This window comes from Gigantopelta aegis, chromosome 4 (genome assembly GCF_016097555.1).
Source record: "Gigantopelta aegis isolate Gae_Host chromosome 4, Gae_host_genome, whole genome shotgun sequence".
Taxonomy (NCBI): domain Eukaryota; kingdom Metazoa; phylum Mollusca; class Gastropoda; order Neomphalida; family Peltospiridae; genus Gigantopelta; species Gigantopelta aegis.
In genome coordinates, this window is record NC_054702.1 from 69,606,051 (window position 1) to 69,628,773 (window position 22,723).

At 35.2% G+C, this 22,723-nt stretch overlaps 1 protein-coding gene across 4 annotated transcripts in view; it reads left to right on the plus strand.

Annotated features, from left to right (window-relative positions):
- LOC121371005 (sperm-associated antigen 17-like) overlaps positions 1–20,730 on the plus strand; it is a 45,866-nt gene extending 25,136 nt beyond the window's left edge. For all 4 annotated transcript variants that reach the window (XM_041496602.1, XM_041496604.1, XM_041496603.1 and 1 more), the window contains 22 exons: positions 644–790; positions 1,666–1,777; positions 2,770–2,931; positions 3,294–3,470; positions 3,873–4,006; positions 4,735–4,861; positions 5,135–5,313; positions 6,319–6,448; positions 7,698–7,912; positions 8,633–8,771; positions 9,506–10,376; positions 11,096–11,262; positions 12,278–12,483; positions 13,825–13,954; positions 14,428–14,532; positions 14,874–15,020; positions 15,607–15,726; positions 16,412–16,560; positions 17,501–17,761; positions 18,337–18,481; positions 19,138–19,275; positions 19,800–20,730. In XM_041496602.1, coding sequence (XP_041352536.1) covers positions 644–790; positions 1,666–1,777; positions 2,770–2,931; positions 3,294–3,470; positions 3,873–4,006; positions 4,735–4,861; positions 5,135–5,313; positions 6,319–6,448; positions 7,698–7,912; positions 8,633–8,771; positions 9,506–10,376; positions 11,096–11,262; positions 12,278–12,483; positions 13,825–13,954; positions 14,428–14,532; positions 14,874–15,020; positions 15,607–15,726; positions 16,412–16,560; positions 17,501–17,761; positions 18,337–18,481; positions 19,138–19,275; positions 19,800–19,816 — 3,978 coding nt within the window. In that variant the 3' untranslated portion in view covers positions 19,817–20,730. The remainder of the gene's footprint in view (positions 1–643; positions 791–1,665; positions 1,778–2,769; positions 2,932–3,293; positions 3,471–3,872; positions 4,007–4,734; positions 4,862–5,134; positions 5,314–6,318; positions 6,449–7,697; positions 7,913–8,632; positions 8,772–9,505; positions 10,377–11,095; positions 11,263–12,277; positions 12,484–13,824; positions 13,955–14,427; positions 14,533–14,873; positions 15,021–15,606; positions 15,727–16,411; positions 16,561–17,500; positions 17,762–18,336; positions 18,482–19,137; positions 19,276–19,799) is intronic.
- Positions 20,731–22,723: the final 1,993 nt, after the last annotated feature.

Sequence of the window (22,723 nt, forward strand, 5' to 3'; positions counted from 1 at the left end):
CTGGAAGTCAATTTTGTCTTATTGCTTGTATGTTTCTCTCATTGATATCACTTTTTTGACTTGCATTTCAGTCTGTCAGAACCAGATTTAGCTTATTTTAGAAGCTACCTACCCATTCTCATACATATACCCAGTGTGTTATTTCTCATTCCAACCAGTACTTCACAACTTTACATTATAATGTAATTATTACGTAATAATAATTATTAGCTGTAACCATCTCATAAAAATCACTGTGGAATTAGTTTTCTTCAAGCCTATTTTCATATTTTACCTCCTTTTTTAAACAATCAAGTGATAAATAAATAACATGTAGTACTGACCTGCCAACAAACAAAACATTGTTTAAAGCATGATTATTGGTACTAAAGAGGATATTAAACTCGCTACCATTTCACAGATTAAGTTTATGTATGAAGTGAAATAATGTTCATACATGTCATTTGCCAAAGCTCATAATAGTTTAAAATTATTTTACCAGGAACAAAAACGTACGTAAAATGGAAGCTCATTTTATATTGTGTAGAAAATAAACTATAATATAATAAGTACAGTTTTCAAAATGTTTTAATTTTTCTTTATTTTGAGACATTTATAACAAGGCAATAGTGTTTATATATATATTTTTTACATTTAAATATAGAAGGATGATGAGAAAGATGAAAAGGAGAAAAAACGACCTTCGTCTCGGAATAGTGCTAAGAAGGGGTCACAGAAAGGTCAAGCAGTTCCGTCAGGTCAATCAACAGAGTCTGTAGACATACCACTGGAAGATAAAAAGTTCTGGAAGGTTGGTGGATTTCTTAGGCATAGTCTGTATGCATGCAAATCTTGTCTGTGAGAAAGTGCATATAAAAGATCCCTTTGCTGCTAATGGAAAAATTACCACCCCTCATCAGGTATATCTCCTATGTCCCAGAACTGGTATATTAAAAAAACATGGTATATGCTGTCCTGTTTGGGGGTGGGGTGGGGGTGGAATGCATTAAAAAGATCCATTGTTATTTGGAAGTATGTGGTGCCAATAAAAAAATTCTCTCGCTATTTATACCAAATATGGTAATAATCATATGCTAGACACCAACAACCTATAGTTTAAAATTTGTTGTAGTGTCACAAAACAAACATTCTTTTCCTTTCCATCCAAGTAGCAGACTATATTATCCACATGATTCAACATAACCGGGTTAATAATAATCATACGAAGCACACATGTAATAACAAGTGTAATGATGTAATTTTGGGAAGAGACGTCATAACATGACATTGCTTCACCAGGCCTAGATCAGACTGTGTAATTTAAAATATGACGTCATTTCATCATCTCATTCTAGTTGTGGCTGAAACATTTTGAGTTGGGTCTTGTTATTCATAAAGAAAACAACAATAATAATGTGGATAATAAAGAAATTATTACATTTGCATGTGTGTCGTTACTGATTTTACGAAACTCGTTTCAGGATTCATGTATTACCCTCACTCTCACTCTGGCAATACAAAAATTCTGACACTTGTTTCATAAAATCAGTACGACCACACAAGCTCATTTAATAATCTCTATATATTAACCAATGGAAAGTGAGTGTTGAATTGCCACATTAAGCTAGATGGTCACCTGATTACTCTACAATAAATCTTTTATTACAGTTTGTTTTTCTATTCTAGTTCTTTGGCTACGATGTTGGTAACAACTTGATCCATGCATCTGGCATTCTGACAACAATGTTGCCATCAGATGGTGGACAGATCAGAATGGAAAGAACCGATTTTGTGCAAGGTGTGTTGTTTTTACTTCTTTTTCTTGTGGTTGGATGAATGCTTCAAGTTCACAGAAAAACATAAACTTTTGTTATATGTTGCATCCAACTTATGTATATTTGACCGGCCTCGGTGGCGTCATTGTTAGGCCATCGGTCTACAGGCTGGTAGGTACTGGGTTCGGATCCCAGTCGAGTCATGGGATTTTTAATCCAGATACCGACTCCAAACCCTGAGTGAGTGTTCCGCAAAGGCTCAATGGGTAGGTGTAAACCACTTGCACCGACCAGTGATCTATAACTGGTTCAACAAAGGCCATGGTTTGTGCTATCCTGCCTGTGGGAAGCGCAAATAAAAGATCCCTTGCTGCTAATCGGAAGAGTAGCCCATGTAGTGGCGACAGCGGGTGTCCTCTCTAAATCTGTGTGGTCCTTAACCATATGTCTGACGCCATATAACCGTAAGATAATGTGTTGAGTGCGTCGTTAAATAAAACATTTCTTTCCAACATATGTATTCAAGATACAAATTGGTTAATAGTTTTTATGCCTATTGGCCAATCCCAAAACCACTTATTTTGTATTACGGTAATAAATATGAATAAATATTGTTTAAACCAACCAGGGATTTGTTCTTGTCGTGCATCATTTAATTCTGCTTGTCATAATGTGTTCATTTGCAGGGGGACAGGATGTAGCTCAGTTGGTAGAGTGCTTGCCTGAGGCGGTTGTGTCGTAGGATCTAGCCAACTCAGTGGAATCATTCTCTGATTGGGTTTTTCCCATCCCAACCAGTGCTCCATGACTGGTATTTCAAAGGCCATGGTATGTGCTGTCCTGTCCTAGGGAAAGTGCATATAACAGATCCCCTTCTACTCATGGACAAATATAGCATGTTTTCTTTGAAGACTACAAGTCAAAATGACCAGATGTTTGACATCCACTAGTCAATGAGTAATAAATCAATGTACTCTAGTCATGCATTAAACCAAACAAACGTTTTCATTTGCAGGAACCTCAAGTGTGAAGACTTCAGTTCTGAAGGATGGCCATGTGTTTTCAATACACATCTTGAATCCAAAAGAACCTTTAGAGGAGGAAACTGAGGAGAATGATGTGCTTGAAAAGGATGACCAGCGAGAAAAAGCAGAGTTTGAAAAGACTGAAAAAGAAGGTATTTATAATTTAACACAATCAATACACCTAATGATTCAGTTTGTTATAACGTAAACTTCTGATAGTGCTAGTTGATAAAAACAAATTGTAATTATAGTAGAATCTTGTTGGGTCGACTTCAGAAGTGTCGAACACACCACAACGCTCGAACCAAAAATGAAGTCCAGAGTTACACTTAAACGATGTTGACCGAATGGTTACCTAGGTCGAACTACCCAATAGGTCAAACACTTTCTCGATCACCAATGTTGTTCGAGGCAACAGGATTCAATTGTATATAATTTCTCAGTAATTAAATTCAGTCATTATACACTAATTGATATAAACTTTTCTCTCTTTTTTTTTTTTTTTTGCATTCAGAAAACAAAGATGATGAACACATCGATGAAGAAGTTCCAAAGTCTGTGGACCAAGAACAGGAAGAAGTGACAAAGAAGCCGTTTGCTGTCAGTGCGTTTGGCTCCATCACGGCCAGCCTGGTAGATGGCATGGTTCTCTCTTACAGTTGCTTTGGTCCCAACGGAGAGACTGACGCAGGTACGTCATTATGGTACTTCAATCCTGGAATGCCATCTTCCCTGAGACTCTGTTTTTACCAACATGGCACTTCTGTTACTATTCCACTAGTAAAAATTGGGCTTGTAATCAACACCTGAGCTCATATGCTTGGGAAATACCATGAAGACATTTATTTATAAACTATACCTAGTTTGTATTGGTATACCTTGTCTTTAAGAAATGTAGTTGTATCTTACACCAAGCTACGTTGTCACACACAAGAATGGCACCACCATTGTCATTTTTTTAGTGATAATTTATTTCCGGGCTAATTTTAATGTTTATAAAAATTGCTGCATTTGACAAGGCCACGATTACGATAAGAACAACAACATGTATCTTGGACTAATTTTGAATTTGTTTACTCTACTTGTCTGACAGGTAAAAGATATGAACCAGAACCTTACGTTCCTCCACCGACCATTCAGTCACCCACACCTCCTGCAGTGTCGCCGAGCAAAGGCAAGAAAGACAAAGGGAAAGGAGCTGCAACACCTGAACCACGTGAAATGCCAGTAAGTGGTTTTTGTCTCACCTTTATGAAGTACAAAGACAAGATACAGGTATTACTTTTCCAGTGGCATGATGGCATCAACTTTTGTCTTAAGCTGAACGTTAAATGTCTATCATTTTGCTCGATTTTTCACAAGCTGTAAGTTCTACGTTAATGAAGCTTGGTTTATAGTTGCACCTATGAATGTTCATTTCAATGCATGTTTTAAAAAACCCTATTAATTTAAGTTTTTTTTAAAGTTTTATTTAAATTTCTTTCTTTTTTTAACATGCATTGTGATGAGCATCTATGGCTAACATCGACAACAAATAAATTTCTTGTAGGTGAGACATTTAATTCTTCAGATTTCTTATTTTTCTTTTTGAGAGATTGTGATCAACCAACTTGATCATGCTACACATACATATACTAACCATGTAGATAACTTAATTACAATACACTTCACAATATTTGTGTTATGACTACTGCTGTGCACTGTATTTCACTTGTTTGAAAATCCTGAAATTCTTTCTTTTTTTTTTAAATGGAATTTTTGCATTTTAGAGCACAGCTTCCTTTTTTATTAAATATTTTAAATTAACTATTTACTTCATATTATTTTGTGATGGACAAAATCAAGATTACTGTTTTTTAAATATAATTTTGAAAAAGATTAAAAAACAAAAACATTCACAAACTGAATACTTTGAAACTGTTTGATTAACTTGAAGATGTTTGAACTATGATCAGGTAGAAGAAGAAGTGCTGGAGGAAGAGAAAGCTGAAGTTGAAGCACCGACAGAGCAGCCGTTCCAGCAGTTGTTTGTCACTTGTCCTGATGGGCTGAATGTTCGCTATTTCCTTGAAAGTTCTGTTGGTAGGTTTCAATTACTTAATAATAATAATGTTTTCGCAATATATAGGTATAATTTTTTTTTTACTATATAGGTATTATAATTTATTTATTTTTAGTCCCCAGAATCAGTCCTTGGACAATAATAGAGTTTTTACCCATTTGAATCATTGTTGTATATTTATGCTGTATATTTATAAAGTATTTTTATACTACTAGAGTAACTTCCCCTCTCATAGATAGTTTTTAAAAAGTGGAAATGTATTATCCACACATTTCACACTTATATATTTACAGGTGTCAAACCAAATTCTCCAGAAGAGAGGCGCATTGTTGTGAAGCAGAGTTACCCTTTCAAGACCAAATTCATACAGTCGTGCGAGGCACCACGGAAGAAATATGCTCTGACAGAGAATTCTCGACTCATTACATCGGAGGGTACAGTGATCAAAGACATGGTGGATGGCAGTGTTGAGGTACATCACATGTGGTTACTGGTATTGTAAGCAGTGTGCACAAATTAAAATGTAATTGCAGTTATACACAATGATTTTTATACAGTAAAACCCCTGTAAACTGAACAGACACAAAACAAAGTAAAAAATATTGTTTTAATGGGTATCCAGTTTAGAAAAGGACCATGAAAAACATCTAGTTTCAAGTGAATTGTGGTTTACTGAGTTTTTAAGAAGACTATCACTGTATAAGTTACAAATTGATATTAGCTGTGAACATTATTTGTCTTTTTTTGTCAATATGTCTGACTTCATCAATGATATGGGGTGGGACGTAGCCCAATGGTAAAGCGTTCGCTTGATGCATGGTTGGACTAGGATCGATCCCCAACGGTGGACCCATTTGGCTATTTCTCGTTCCAGCCAGTGCTCCACAACTGGTGTAACAAAGGCCATGGTTTGTACTATCCTGTCTGTGGGATGGTGTACATAAAAGATCCCTTGCTGCTAATTAAAAAGAGTAACCTATGAAGTGGCAACAGCGGGTTTCCTCTCTCAATATCTGCGTGGTCCTTAACCATATGTCTGACGCCATATAACCATAAATAAAATGTGTTGAGTGCATTGTTAAATAAAACATTTCCTTCCTTCATCAGTGATGTTAGCAGTGAAGGCATTGTTGGTGATGTCATCATCTTCCCTAGCATAAAAATACAAGTAACCAATGAGGTTCATTTTAGACTGCAATAATTTTGACCTACATATTTTGTAATTAAGTGAGAGAGAGAGAAATATTGCACTATAGTTTTGTTGTCTTTAAACATACACATACAGGGCTGTTGTATCCAAGGTGTGTTGAGGAGTTTAGGAAACTGGAATGGTCTTAATCAAGTTGTAGCCTTCCACTGCCTGTATCAATCATTCATAGGTATGGTTCCTCCTACTCCACATTATAATGTTCTTGACATGTCTGTGAAAATAAAGATAAATGTTAGATATGTAACTGCAAATGTTTTGACTTGGTAGGTGTTATATGCAGATGGTACTGTAAGCAGGCACATAGGACCATGGCCAATTATCGCAAGCCGCAGCGTCACTCCAGTAAGAGTTTCCAGTAGTCGAAGTCATGAAGACAGGGTCACGCCTACTAAAAAAGGTGGATATCTAATACAGCAAGCATTTTATTTTGTTTAGCTTCCATATTTCTTCCAGTTTGATAATAAATGTTTAATATTAGTGAATAAATAGAGAATACTACATGAGTGACCGTTAGATACCATTTATCTCACAATGAGTTGTTTATATAGAGAATACTACATGAGTGACCATTAGATACCATTTATCTCACAATGAGTTGTTTATATAGAGAATAATACATGAGTGACCGTTAGATACCATTTATCTCACAATGAGTTGTTTATATAGAGAATACTACATGAGTGACCGTTAGATACCATTTATCTCACAATGAGTTGTTTATATAGAGAATAATACATGAGTGACCATTAGATACCATTTATCTCACAATGAGTTTGTTTTAAAATGTATCTAATGAGCAAAAGGAGTTTGATACCTTTTTAAACAATGAGTTCTGAGATAAATGCTATCTAATGGACACATTCTATTTCTTACATATCCTCAAAAATCAGGTTTTAAGCAAATTTTAACATCTTTTTCGACTATAAATTATTTACAGCCATTGCACTTGTAGTTGACTTACGCATCATAGACACACGAATGTCTTAGTTAATTATATGTCACAATCTAATCGATTTCCATTGTGTACTTTTTCATTGGCTTTATGGCATTGATGACCTGGTCATCGCCTAGGAGCAGCCAGTCTTATGTCTTGAAATTGTTAACACACGCAAGTGTGTTAACCAAGTGTAACCAAAAATAATGAATGGTGTTCTCACCAACGGGTGTGTAAGAAAAATATTCTTAGATTGGTCTAAATAAGGCTTAAATGCATGTTGAGTTCACACTCTGAAAACATGACCGATTGGTCTATAAAAAACAATCTAAGACTTGTGAAAGATGATTTTTCCAGTATTGAGCACATTAATTTTGTGGGAGTAATTGTTTTGTATATCCATCCCAATTCCCCTCAAAATAAATATTTATATAAAGCAAATGTGTGTAGAGAACAAATTGCAAGAGTAAAATAATAATTGCACCATACACCTCCAGTGTGATTCATTCTGAAATGTCCTGAAATTGCACAGATTTGAATTCAACTTGAATCATGCACATACTGCTGTTAGATATATTGCGTTTCAATCACAATTTAAAGAAGTTGGTTCATAAAGCTTAAATCTTAGGTTATAAACAAAAGAATAACATAATGATATTTAAATGTAAAAAACCCATTGGTATAATGAAAATATGTTTTTATCATTGCTCAGGTAAAACTGGTAAGAGCAGTTCCCATCGACAGACAAATGAGAAAACTGAAGCCCAACAACAACAACCAGCAGCAGCACCAACAGAAGAGGTTGACAAGGGAACGTGGTTGACAACGTATCCAAATGGAGAACAGCTGTCAGTCGGGTCTGATGGAACCGTGAAGGAGCTGAAACCTGTCATGATTTGTGTCGCTTCTGATCCAGAGACCAGACAGGTACATTTGTAGTTGAGACTATAGCATGTTCTAACAGATTATGCATATTTGTTTTTCTATGCTGGGTCGGGCCCCTGGCTATCCAGAGACGGGACCGGGACAGACATGCTTGAGACCTTTGTGGTATATGAGCATGGTAAAATTATCCACTCCGCTCCGCATATTTCTTTTCATCACCTGAAATACCTAATCATTTAGTACCCTTAGAAATTTTTTTTTTGCATTTAATTACTTGAAATTAATTTTGGGTTATTAGTTTGAATTCATATGTGCCAGATATTGATGTCATGCATTTGCACCGGAATGAAATGGTATCTGAATGACAATATCAGATGAAACAATCATTATAATGCATTCATAGGAATAACTACAACATTTGAACTAACATTAATTTTATTTTAATTTGTGTATTTCCTAAATATTGGAAAAGTCTAGAAAAAGTATTATTTTATCCCATTACCACTTTTCATTTCTGTTCTCTGACGTCCATGGCCCCATGCTAACAACACCTGTTTTTCAATTCCTTTTCTTGACTAACTCCTCAACCCAATTCTTGTGTGACTGATCAGTATCTATCTTTTACAACCAATTCTCCCTCAAGTAGCATTTACTGTGAAGTTGCTTGATTCAACGTCAAGAATTCTTATTGCCACTTTTACAAGATGTTAATTTAATGGAAGCCTAGACTGTTATTATAAATAATTAATACACATGTTGCAGGCCATGTCTACTCGAGAGGACCATGTTATCACAGTGAGCTACCCTGATGGCACGACAATCATTGAACACAGTGATGGTACAAGAATCACAACTTACTACCGGGAAAATCAGGCTGAAGCGAATGCTGATGATGAGACAGGTACAGTGTGTAATATTTCAGTTATTATGTGCATATCAATGGCAGACAACCATAACTGATTATGTCCACTTTTGTCAGAAATAAAACTAGTCCACTATTTTGCTGGGGTTTTTTAATTGAGTTAATTTTGGGCCTCATATATGTAATAGAAGAGGTGAAAAACTATGGTATATGATTTAAAAACAAATAAATTTGCTTTCTTTTAAGATTTTTTAGAATTTGTTAAACTTTACATAAATCATATCTTTGCACACATTCAGTTCTGGCTGCCATCCCACAACATTAGAGTTCAAATTGACAGATTTGATTGGTCAGTGGTGCCAGTTATTTGTCACAAGAATTATAATAAGGTGTTATAAATTCAGATGAAATTCTCCTTCATGTGTTCATCTGTTGACAATGCATTCCAGTACATTCTGAAGATCACCTATGTTTATCATATATTGTTGACGCATATGTAAAAACATCCCATTTCCCAACTAATGCACAGGTTTATGCAATCAAGATTTGCAGATATGAAACTCACACATCTTAACATAACCTGTAAATAACATATAGTTTACACAAGTACATGTATGTTACAGTAAATAGTCAATGATTAAACAGTTTGTTGGAGTGTAATGAAATGATCATAAATAACTTATTAAACTTTCTTGACTGTCTAATGTTGACCTGGCTCCTATTCTAAACAGTATTTTAAACTAGTATTTTTTCTTTCTATTTTTTTTTTGAAGATGAAATGTCTCAACTGATAAAATTCATTAAGATCGAATGTCCTGGCATGGCAACTGTTGAGTTCAACTGCAACACCAGTGAGAATCTGACAGTGTTTGGCAACGGTACGACTATCAATGTCTTTCCTGATGGCTTCTATGTTCTTCACCATGGGGAGGGTGGACGCATTGAACTCGACACAGAAGGAACATTCATTTACTTCCCTAGACCGATCAAAAACATGGAACAGCTTTTGCCCGAACGAGAACTGCAGTACGTCATGCGGCACAATGCCGAGGTGATCTGTGAGACCATGGATCCTGATGGAAACATCTTCCATGTCAAGTACACGGGTGACTTTGTCGTCACCATGAGCAACGGTGATGAACTGGTTTCGCTCGAAAGCCTGGAAGAGTTCAAACAAGAAAAGACTGTTTCTCAGTACATGCAGCACGCACCACGCTTTTTCATCATCCACGCTGATGGAAGCGGCACGGAACTGCTCCGATACCAGGATGTGGCCGAGTACCTGATGACGGCAGAACAGAGCCAGTCCACAGCCGTTCTCAAAGACCTGTTACCGGACTACCCCGGAGTTACAGGCATCACTATTCTGAAGCCGTACCTTGGTGGCCCGTCGGAACGCTGGATGAAGAAGTACGACCTCGAGTCGATCATTCCGCGTGGTATTCAGTCGAGAGACCTCACCACTCTGCCCCCGAAAGAATTCAAGACTCCCGGGCCTGAGTTTGGGACGACCGTGGGGAAAGGACTGGCTGTTGGGTCAATAGTTACCACAGCAACACGCTTCCCGATTGTCAAGTGTCCCAGTATTTTAGAACTGCGGCAGTTTGTGCAGTACAATCCAGTGACTGCTTCCCTCAGAGCCACGTGAGTAGCATTTCAGTGTGATTGAATTACTAAGTAACTAACGGAATTGCAATGAACACAGCAACAGCTTCCCTGTGACCTATAGGTGATTAAGATGATATTTAATTTTATTTAGCTAGTAATATACAATGGCATGTACAATATAATGGCACAAACCAGGATGAAAAAAGAAAGAAAAGATGAATATTTATTGAATATCAAATAGTTTTAGGTATTTGGTTCAGTTGCAGTGGATCTGTGAGGAGTTGTTTCAGTAGTCTGCAATGCATAAACTGTGAAGGTTATTTTCTCCGTATGTACACAAATATATTTGTGTGATATTTTGGAATTTAAATGTATGCTTATTGATAATACTAAATGTTTTAATTGTCGTCCATTTTAAGAGTCTTAAACATTTAGGTACATACTTCGAAACATAAATTTTAGTCTTCTGAGCAGTCTATAACATCAAAGAGCTTTTAAAAAAAATCAAATCAATATTACCTCATTTGGTTTCCTTCGCTTATTTCCTGCAGTTCTTATTAAGTAATGTGGTTTGTGACAAGTGGTTTTTTTGGTCTAAAGTCAACTTCAGAAGAATGCAAGAGATTCGTAAGATTATGTCTTGAATCTGTATAGATTCCAGTTTTACTAGAATCGGCTCATGATTATGTGTTTGATGTAGTTATGGTATGCTCTATATAAACATATTATGTTGGGTTTTTCGGTTGTAATTTCAGATTGCGTAGTGGTCTGCGTGAATATGCGGAATATGTGATGACTCGGAACAGAGCGGCGGAAATGATGCAGTGCATGGACCCTCGGTCTGAGGAGGAGAAAATGGCCGCTGCTGATCTTCAGGCCACGATGTCACCCAAGAAAAGTGATTCAATGCAGTTTGTGCCAGGTTTGTAGAATAATAGTTTCTGGCAAGAGTCCTCTTGTAGATGGTTTTTCTGACACGAGTCTCAAGAAAATCAATCCTTGGTTGAGTTTTAGTGAGCTCCAATGATTGATTTTCTTGAGACTCATGTCAGAAAAACCATCTACAAAAGGAAGTGTGTCAGAAATATTTTCTAGTTCAATTACTCTTATAATTTTATTATAATTATTATCAAATTCACTGCATTTTATTTTTGTACCGTGACGTCACTCCTTGCAGCTGACATATGCTACGTCTCTGAACGCATATTACGTGATGTCAAGTACTACATTTACTTGAGAATAACGTAATCAACAGGTAGCAATGGCCGTCTACCTCCTAAATGACAAGACTAATTAATCAATGAAAAGGGTGCATTACCGTCTAGGGGACGTGTGCTAGACGTTTTTTCTGACACAGCTTTCTGACACTTCTCTACTGGTTAATTGAACCAGAATACATATTCCAAAACAGTCAACTGGTAGAAAAGCCATGGAGCAGCTGTTCTCCCCCTATCCAGAACATTTTTTTTCTTAGTCTCTATAGAGCATCACTGAAACGGTTGTTCACATGGTTAACAAGGTGTTGTAATGCACCCTTTTCTTGAGTTAATTACTTGTCTTTCAGGTGGTTAATGCATGGTGCTAACTATATTATTTAATTACAACATACATGTATGGTATGTAAGATATAACTACCAATTGAGAGAATTGTTACTGCACAGCAGCATTTTGCACACAAAATCCCCTAAACCAAACAACCCAGCTATTTGAATGGAGTTTTAAATTAATATTTCTGAAAATCAGGTTTTTTTTTTATTAATACTGTTAATCTTTATGAAAAAGGGCACTATCAGAATAGAATTTGATGAAACGAAGAAGTAGGAGTACACAAGCTAACTAAAAATACAAGATGATTGTCATCATCTCTGCTTGTCTGAAACATTGATGTTTTCTATCAAACTAAAACATTGTGACCTTCTCATTTGTTTGCCCTGCAGCTGACATAAAGGAGATCTATGAGAAGGCAACAGCTCCCCCTGCACCTAGTCCACCCCCCACTCCAACAGCTAAGAGATGCCAGGCTGACTGGGAACGTGACCAAAGAGAAGTAGCAGAAGAAATGGAGGGGAGAGAAGCCATTCGCATCAGGAAAATCCCACAGTATTTTGACAGTGAGCTGGGAAAGGCATTCCTTCTGTCCCAGGTAAGTTGGCCAAACACTCTCCATATATTTCAGTACCAGGTGTCAGTAACCTAAACAATGGTGCTTTTAAAATAAAAAGCAGAGTTGCAAAACTTGTAGAAGTTTAGATTTTAGTATCACCCGGATATTGTTCCTTTTCATATTCTTTTCTGAGAAGTTCACAATTATCCTGACATTTTAGTGTTAAAGGATTTTTCGTCCAAAATACTTTTCTCACTTGTTTTATCCAACTAAATTCCATATTTGATTATTCTTTTGTTAAATTTGGTCTTCTACTTGGAGATCAGTTTGTTGTATGTATACACTGAAATGTCTCAAAACCGGACACTCTATAGACCAGAATTCCCTCAAAACCGGACATTTTACAGTCCCTTTTCAAAAATCAGTACAGAACTTAACCTCTCTAAACTGGCACCCTCTTCTAAGTGTGTTTGGTTTAGAGGGGTTTCACTGTATATGTGAGACAAAAATTGAGAAAATATAATTATAAACTGTCGAAGATGACGGGACTTGTCATTCTGTGGGAGTATTGCTGTTTTAATTTTCTTTAAACCAATGGGTTTTTTTTAGAAATTACACATAAAAATAACACAGCCTCATCTACAGTAGGACAGCTACTCCTGAGGAGATCTTTTACTGAACAATACATCCTTCTTCCACTGCCACAGAGGACTGCCACTTACAGACTAGTTTACTAAATCACTGGACAGAGCTCATTAGAATAAGTACAACTGTGATGAAATGCACTCATAGATATCACTGTCATAACTGCCGTTACAAGAATTAAATCTTTTACTTTTTTCACAGTCTTTTCTTTATTGCAATTATAGCATTTCCCCCTGAAATAAAAAAGCTATGTTTGAATCCAGGTAATTTCAGTATGTGTAATCGGAAAAAGATACTTGGTATCTTGAGGTATTTTTTTTCAAAGAAATTACACATAAAAATAACACATTTTTGTTATTTCCAAAACACTTTCATTTTTCTTTTTATGTCAATCCAAAATGAAATTATTGACAAACATGTTTAGTAGAGGCTGATATGAGGTATAATTATTTCAGTTTGAAACATTTCAACTTCATATGTAGTTCATATGTTTTGGAAAAGCATTAAATTTACAAGTATTATATTTAAGAAAGTATATAATGACACTTTTTCTTCCTTTTCTCTTCTTACAGACTTAAATAAATTTGATTTTATTAATGCTTTCAAAAAACATTTGCCGCCATCTTTATACAGAAAAATATATATGCAGACAGCGAGAAGTCTAATAATATTGTGGTGTTTTTTTTGTTTTTTTTGTCTGGGGGTTTTTACCATTAAAGTTTATTTGTATTGTAGACATCTGATGTGGATCAACTGATGCGTGAACTAGGACAGGATCCAAGAACAGATGGGACAGAGGCCATCAGAAGAGACCCTGGTCATCTTGCTTACCTCCAGAGTCCTCTAGAGAAACAGGTGGTTCTCTGTAAGTGCATACAAATAAACCATAAAGCAATGAAAAACATTTTGTAAATTAACAAAAAAGTTTTCAAAAATGCTTGATTGCATATCACTGCTACATGTCAGATTTATGCTAATATCTGGTCTAGCCGATTATCTTTTAGTGCCCCATTACTAGATCCAGTGAAACCTGTCTAAACCAGATTACGTTGAGGCCCTAATATTTATCCGATTTAGACAGGGTTGTGTTTTAGAATTAAAAAAATTCGAGACCATGAAACCTGGCTAGTTTTGAAAGGATTCCGGTTTGTTCAGGGTTCAGTTTTGATAGGTTTCACTACAAATGTAGAATGGCTGTATTATAAATATTATTAAATGATCTAATAAATCAACAATCAAACTATTAATTCATATCATTTCACACACAAATGAAATGTGCTTATATTTAATTTCTATTCACACCAAAAGAATTGCTGACTTTTATTGTAAAACTTGCAGATCAGCCGGTTTACTCTGCACAGAGTGATCGAACCTCACCCTCTGCCTCTCCAGCCATTAGTGGAAATGCTAAGCTTCCATCAGGGACTCCAGTTTCGTATTCAGGTAAGTTTAATTATATGAGCTGATCACAGTTCAAATTTTTCTCATTTCAAATTTAAAGTTCAAACATCCTGTTATTAACATTACCAGGAAGACAAATAATGAAGGAATTAAAGAAAGTTGATAGATCATACTTTTCAGAAATACCAACAAGGTCATAATCCTATCAAATGTTTTTTGATAAAGTCTTATATTAATTGAAGTGGAATTTTTTTTTTTAATGTATAGGGATTTTAATTTGTTTTAATCTTTCCATAATGAACAGCAGCAGAAATGAAAATTTTAACAATTTGGTTAATTAGATATTTTCAACTCTGTAAGATGCCTTATGACTCTTTTTAAAGCTGGATTATTTAACGATACACCATCCGGTCTTCGTCCTTGCAATCCAACACCAGCCCATGCTGCTGGGCAAGGCTCTCCTGCACCAGTCAGACCCAAGAATCCAACTCCAGCCCATGCAACAAAAATCTTGGAAAAAGACCGACCTGGTGAGTAGTTTTATCGTCATACATGTAGGTACTTTGTTTTGGTTTGTGGACATTTTTTAAAATTATTATTATTATGTTTTAAAGTTATTTGTCTCTGTTATGTGTAGCAGTAGGATGTTTCTGTTTTTTGACACCCAGTGGTTGATGTATTTTTCATGCTGGGGTGTCGTTAAACATCTATTTATTTATTTATTTATTTGTTTGTTTCTGTTTTTGAATAAGTTACCATTGTTGAGTGGTGATTTTGAACAAGTTTGATGTCTTTTCAACATAGACACAAAAAGGTTAAAATGTATTAACATGATCCAAGTATTGTACCATATATTTCTGTGTAATAAAGTGTATTTGCTCTTTTCTGTGTTTACTTTAGGCCAGTTAAATCATTAACTTAATTAATGTCTGGCAAGTTGTATTTCTGACAAAATGTTTCCAAATAGGTCATCTAGCAAATTAGTGTATACTGTGTATTTACTATAAACTGCCTGACCATAACAGTTATTCCTTGCAATGACTGTCTATTTGGGTTTGAATGGTTTCTAACTGCATATAGCTTTACACCACTGGAACTACCATGTTGTGTTTGTAGGTAACCCAACACCAAAACTAGCAGCTGGGAAGGATAGTTCTTCGGCTGAGTCTGAGAATCAGAAGAATGGGTATGCACTAATTCCAGAACAGCCCACAGAGGAAGAACCTAAAACGGCAGGTCTGATTTTCAAAATCGTTATTATTAATAACAACAACTGCCACCTTATTCACGGCAAATAAATCATTTACTGGACATCTGGGATACGGTTTTAACACAACTATTATGATAATGATGATGTTGTTAACATATTTTTGGGGACGGGACATAGCCCAGTGGTAAAGCATCCACCTAATGCACAGTTGTCTTGGGATCAATCCCCGTTGGTGGGCCCACTGGGCTATTTATCATTCCAACCAGTGCACAATGACTGGTATATCAAAGGTCATGGTATGAGCAATCCTATGTGATGGTGCATATAAAAGATTCCTTGGTACTAGTGGGAAAATACAGTGGGTTTCCTCTCTAAGACTATATGTCAAAATTACCAAATGTTTCACATCCAATAGCCAATGATTAATAAATCAATGTGCTCCAGTGGTGTCGTTAAAACCAACTTTTAACTTTTTAACATATTTTCATACTCATACATTATATTCAATTAAGCTTCAAGAAACATGCTTCAAGTTAATGGCATGCAGCTGACTTGTCAAGAAATTAAAAAATCTGTTGTTGTGAAAAAAAACCTGTTGAGGTCACACTGGCTAAATTTAGAAGACAGGTGCAATAGAACAAAGTGAAAAAAAGCAACATAATGTAATATTGCATATATATGCATACAACGATCTTCTTATGTTTCTTTCAGATTTTATTAACAGCTTACAAGAAGAAGACGATGACCTAGTTTTGACCCGCAGTCTTAAAGTGAATGTTGTTGGAGAACCCAGGAAGGAACCTGTCAGGATTCCTGCTTCAATCCTGGGAGGAAGGCCAGGAGCAACACCCAATGAAAGGGTAATCAAATGGGAACGACACAACCCTAATACATGGTCAGAGCCTTATCTCTGCTCAATGCAGGGGTCAGATGAATCATTGGCAAAATAGTGGGTGATTCCATGAATCTCTATCTAGTGCCTTATCTATAGGAAGGACAGCCACTCCCAAGGAGATCCTTTACTGTATCCATCTTGCACCATCACAAAGAGGATTGCCACTAGTTTATTAAATCAAAACTTGCACCGGACAGAGCTCATTAGGATGAGTACAGCCTTGATGACATGCATTCATGAATCACTGTCATAACTGCCGTTGCAAGAATTCTCTTGTACTTTTTTATAGTCCTTTTTTGTTGTTGCACTTATAGCATATATTCCCCTGAAATGGCGTATTTGAAACCCTTGAGGTATATGAGCACATAAAACTAGTTACTTACCTACCCCTCAAATACAAAAGCTATGTTTAAATCCATGTAATTTCAATATGTGTAATTGGAAAAAGGTATTTGTTATCTTGAGTGGGGTAACTAGAGTTTCATCTCGCCCCCAACCTTCAATCCACACATGATTGACAGGACTGGTAAAACAAAATCACATTGGTTCTGTGGAAATATGTGTAAGATACAGTAATATAGCCTATTGTTAGGTTCAACCAAGGATAAACTCAATTCATGTTTTATGTCATGTTATGATTGTTAGTCTTTAAATAAGGACAACAATAATACTTATTAGATTGTCATATACTCTCATTTATTTTAATTTTGCATATAGTTTTTGCTTTTAAAACATTTTTTTTTTAGATATTCCAAAGCACTTAAACATTGAACTGCATTGACATAGTTTCTTTCTTAGTTTTTTTGCGACATCAGTCTGGTATCAGTTTGACTAAAATTGTTTTGATTGAATTAATTTTTACTGCCTGTTACTGTGATTGTTACATTGTATTTCTTATGATCTAGTTCTGTGCAATAGAAGAGCCAGTCCGTCGACAGATAAACAACTCGATGATTGCTGGAGCAACGATGAAAGGTCAGATGCAGCTCGGTCAGATGCGTGGTCTCAGCCTTGTACCAGAAGAAGTCAACTTCGGAGTCCTCAGGGAAGGAAACACTTACTCAGTGACAGTGAATCTGAAAAACACAGGAATTGACTCCTGCAGATTCAATGTTAAACAGCCACCACCAGCCACTGGTTTAATAGTCCTCTACAAACCGGGCCCGGTACGTGGCATAATCTGTTTGTGGACAAAATCTCTGACAAAGGCACAATGTTTTGTTGAAGAGAATCTTTAGTAAATGTAAAGCTGTTAAGTATGTTGCCTTTGTTGGCAAGTTCGGTCACTGATTATAGTTCTTTATTTGTTTAAATTAGTTTTTTTAATTGGGACCATTGCTTCGGTGTTAATCAACTATAGAAAAGCTTCTGATAACTGCATAATTATGCATATAATTTCACCTATATCATTTACTGTAGATTGTCTTTGGTGTTTTTCAGTTCTTTTATGAGGTGATTGCAGGATATAGTTCAATAGTATGACATCAGTTTTCAGTGAACCCTTTGATTTATATTCATGTTTTTCTCCAGAAGTATCATATCAAAGGCTGTGGTATGTTGTGCACTGTCTATCAGAGCTTGCTACCAACTGATAAAGTAGTAACCAATGTGGAAGCAGATTTATTCTCACACACTGTAGAATATATGTTTCAAATACCATACCTGATAGTCATAGATTTAATGATGTGCTATGGTGTCATTAAAAATGTAGTTTTTTTTAAATATGTTACTTGTGTTGCAGGTTGCTGCTGGTTTGAAGACCGAACTCAATCTGGAGCTCTATGCTATTGCAGTCGGTGTGGAGGGAGACTCGGGAGTTGGGACAATCAATCACGAGCTCATTATTGTCACGGAAACTGATATTCTCAAACTTCCAATAACAGCAAATATCCTTTCAATAATAACCAGTTGAATTGTTAAGCAATATGAATTTAGGAGAGTATGATTGTTAAGTATCATGTCTTAGGCTGAATATGACCAAAAAAAATAACATAGTGGGATAACGAAAATTGCAAGAATAAAAAAAAGAAAAGAAATAGCCATCAAAGTGTAAATTGGGGGGAGGGGAAGCCCCTGTAAAATTCACGAAGTTCAATAATAGCATTTTCTTTTCAACATTACCTGTCCTCGACAAGTGCACCTCCCCCCCCCCCCCCCCCCCCACGCAAGTGGTCTGGTCTGAACATCCCAACAGCCAATGGGATGGCCTAAAATTCTTCTACTATATACTCCCTGTAGTTCCGGTCATGTGACTATAACTTTCTTCTTTTTCTTTTCACTGTCACTGTTGGGATGTTTCGGACCAGACCACTTGCGTGGGGGAGGGGGTGGGGGGGAGGGGGGGGGATTTGTGCACTTGTTGAGGACAAATAATGTATCTATAAAGAGAAAACACCCATGTTTTCTCCAATTTAGGTGGGGGGGGGGGTGTTTTCATTTTCTTAAATTATTAACAACTAAAATCTATTTTTTTTTTTTTTTTATTTATTATGTGGATTTTTTCTTTGTATTCTGAAATTGTCCATTCCCTTAACAAGTTTACTAGTATTAACTGGCTATGACTATGATAATCGCAGTCCAGACAGTCCTATGGGAGGCAAGTCTCCAGGAACAAGACTGGTCTCCACAAAGCCACCATCTACCACAGGAATCATCAGACCAAGGAGAGAGTACATGATAGGTATATTGAATTAAAAAAAATATATATTTTAGAATTAGAAAATATACAGTCTGAGAAAAAAATATAATCAGCCATTGACTGAAAAGTACAAGCGTATTGTATGAGTTTTTTTAACGAAATCAGAAGTTAGTGATTTTTTATGATTCACAAACTGTAATTTATTTTTTTAAAACGCCCAATAAGTACTGTTTAACTATTAGTTTGTGCCAATCACATTGAACAAGGTCAGGTACTAGATTGTTAAAATACCACTGCACATAATGATAAACTTATAGTAAATTGTTCGCAAATTCTAGCTACAAGTATTTTATTTTTTACAGGTATTTTTTTTTTTTTCATTTGAATATAACATCAGACATACATTGATGACATCATTTCCGGGTAGTTACAAACTAGTGATGTCACAAAAATGTCATAATAGTTATCATTATGACAATATGATAATTATGTAACCCTTTATTGTAAACAAATGAATACATAGTAATAGAAATTTATTTCGGTTATTATTTCTCTTTTATTTTCAGCTAAAGCATCGAGTTAGAACACACTGACTGTGCAGTTTATCCGTCCAGAGATCGTGTGTGATAAATAGACTGAAAATGCATTCGATACAGTAATTCCATACAGAACACGGATACAAATTATTTTATAACCAAACTCTGAAAATGCATTTGATATTATATCTTCTTCCAGAACAGGATAGCCAAAAAGCATTTTCAATTCAATTGGAATTTGTTAATATTCCAAAAATATATATTTTTAAGAATACTGTATTACAAATATTCACTTGACAGATTTTTAGTGGAAAGCCAACTGTAAGAATCTAATTATCAACTAATATGGTGTATTTAAAATTTGATAGAATTACTTTTAAAGATAATACAGCATATAATTTTGTTTTCCATTTGGTTGGGATAGAAGTGAAGGAGAATAAATGACAAATGAATCGCATGTCATTTGTTAATGTTCAGACGTTATATTCTAGACTTTTGACATGGTTTGTATATAGCAAATGCTATATGTAGCAAATGATATATGGTTCATATAAATGTTGCAGTTTTCCAATTGATGTTAAAGAGACTTGCTAACCCTGCCATTTTCTTCTCTTTTTTTTAATGTCATTTCTGGCTTGCTTAATTTTTTTTGTTCCAAATGTTGGTTTGGTACCTTTGATAAGCTTCTAACTTAATTTAAGAGTGTAGCTGACCTGAAACATTTATGTTATTATCAGCTTTAAACACATTCATGTAAATTAAATTTCTAAAAAAATGTATTGCATTTTCAGATTATATAATTCATTTGTAAAAAGACAAATATTCCTCATGAAAATGTTATGGTGAAAAAACCCAATCCACAATAAATGTAAAACTGAAATATATTACTGGAATATTTTAGTTTTATGCTACATTTTGAAAATATGTGTATATAAATATTAATAAATTATGATGCTCTATCGATGTATGTTTTTACTTCAGTTAGTTTAGAATGTTTACAAAAAGGAACGATCATAGCAGTATTGGATGGTATCATTGCATTATTACCTTGACACAAAGATTGTTTTATTCAGGATTATAACATTCAGTATCTGAAAAGCTGTACAGAATATGTTTCTCTTAAAACGCAGATACTTAAGCATTACAAATATAGTCGGACCTCATTAAAACAACTGTTGTTACTACATTTACACCATCCAACCAAACATTTTTGGAACAAAAGTACATCAGTGTACAATGACTTTCGAACAAAAATTCATACCTTTGGACACCCACAAAGCATATTAGGAACAAACATTCTAAAAATACTTCTTTAATATACAGTAACATTATACATTCAAAGATGCCGCTAGTGTTACGTGTTAAATGGGGCACTGCCATTTAAACTTCACAATAAGGGTCTCTGAATGTCCGCCTGACCTTGCTGTAAGGTTTAGCTTGAAATAAAATTTCATAGCTAATTTTATTGTCTTACCTACTACAGTTACGAAGTGAAAAGACATCTAAAAATAAGTATTACTATTCGGGTGGCGGCGACGGTGTCAGCTTTGCATTAAAGTTTCGAGTTTGCATCAGTTTCTCACAAACTATAAATCCTAGGTCAGTGAAACTTGGTTTATAATTGCACCTATGGATGTTCATCACTGCAAAGTGCATTAAATTCTGCAGAATTTTTGTATGATATTCCTTATCATGGATTATCTGATCACCTGTTTGAAAATATACTGTATAGCAAAAGAAACGCAAGATCCAAAGTCATAATTGAATTGTGTGCAATTATAGTTATAATTATAAGAGATTATATCAACTATATTAATTCACGAAACCTGACAAATTACTCAATTTAGTGAATTTAAAGTAGCAACTATCAACCATTTAAGATAATGATTTTTGTTGTGATTCATAGTATTTTTTAGAATTTTAATATAGGTAATAATGTTGCTAGATTTTAAAATTTTCGTGTTTCTTTTGCTGTTCAGTATATAGTTTTAAAAATTGGTTTAACCTACTCAACTCTATGTTTGGTTATTCTTTTGTTAATATTCCTCTACTAGTTGGGATATCCATTTTGTATGATTGTAGTACATGAATATATAAACAAATTGAGAACTTACAATTTTTAAACCCTGTGAGCAGACGTTCTTCAACATGGGGGAACATTGCCGTTTTATTTACATCTCGGCCAAGGCTTTTTTAAAAATCATTGCTTATATAAATAGGATGTTATTGTTTTTAATCATTGCTTATATAAATAGGGTGTTTTTGTCGTTTCCAAAACACTTTCCCTTTTCTAGACTTTTTATTAGCCAAACTGCAATTATTGACCAGAAAAACGTATTTCTGGTACAAGGTATGAGTATCATACCCAAAGTACTTAAAATGTATTGCTTATTAATATCTACACATTCTATGCATTTATGAATAATAATTCAAACCATTTTGAAATTCGCCGAAATAGTAGTTCAGTTCATCCAAGAGAATATTAATTACATTCTACAACTTTTATTCAGAAAAGTATTGAACATGACATCAAGAACACGACAATGATGAGGATACCATTCCATAATCATCACTCTTGTTCCATGGTAGGTTATATATTCTATCAATGACAAATAAGGATATGTTTAGGAATCCTTGCCGAGCCCGTAGGAACCGGGGTGTTCCCGAAAGTGTATGTTTTTTTTTGTCCTGTATGTAAAATTAAATCTGTCTTGTGCACACACCCGACTAGAAACTGCCCCCGCGCCACTAGATACCCCCTCCAGATATAGTTGCTACAAGCCTGCTTGCTGCTAATAAAAACTAGTAGCCAATATGATGACTGTAAGTTTTCTTTGTCACATAGATTTTGTGTTCCCGGACAGCATGCTTGAATCTTAATTGAGTACGAGATGTAAATATAATATGTACCCAGTCTCGTTAAAACCAAATTCAAAACTGTTGTTGTTATTAGA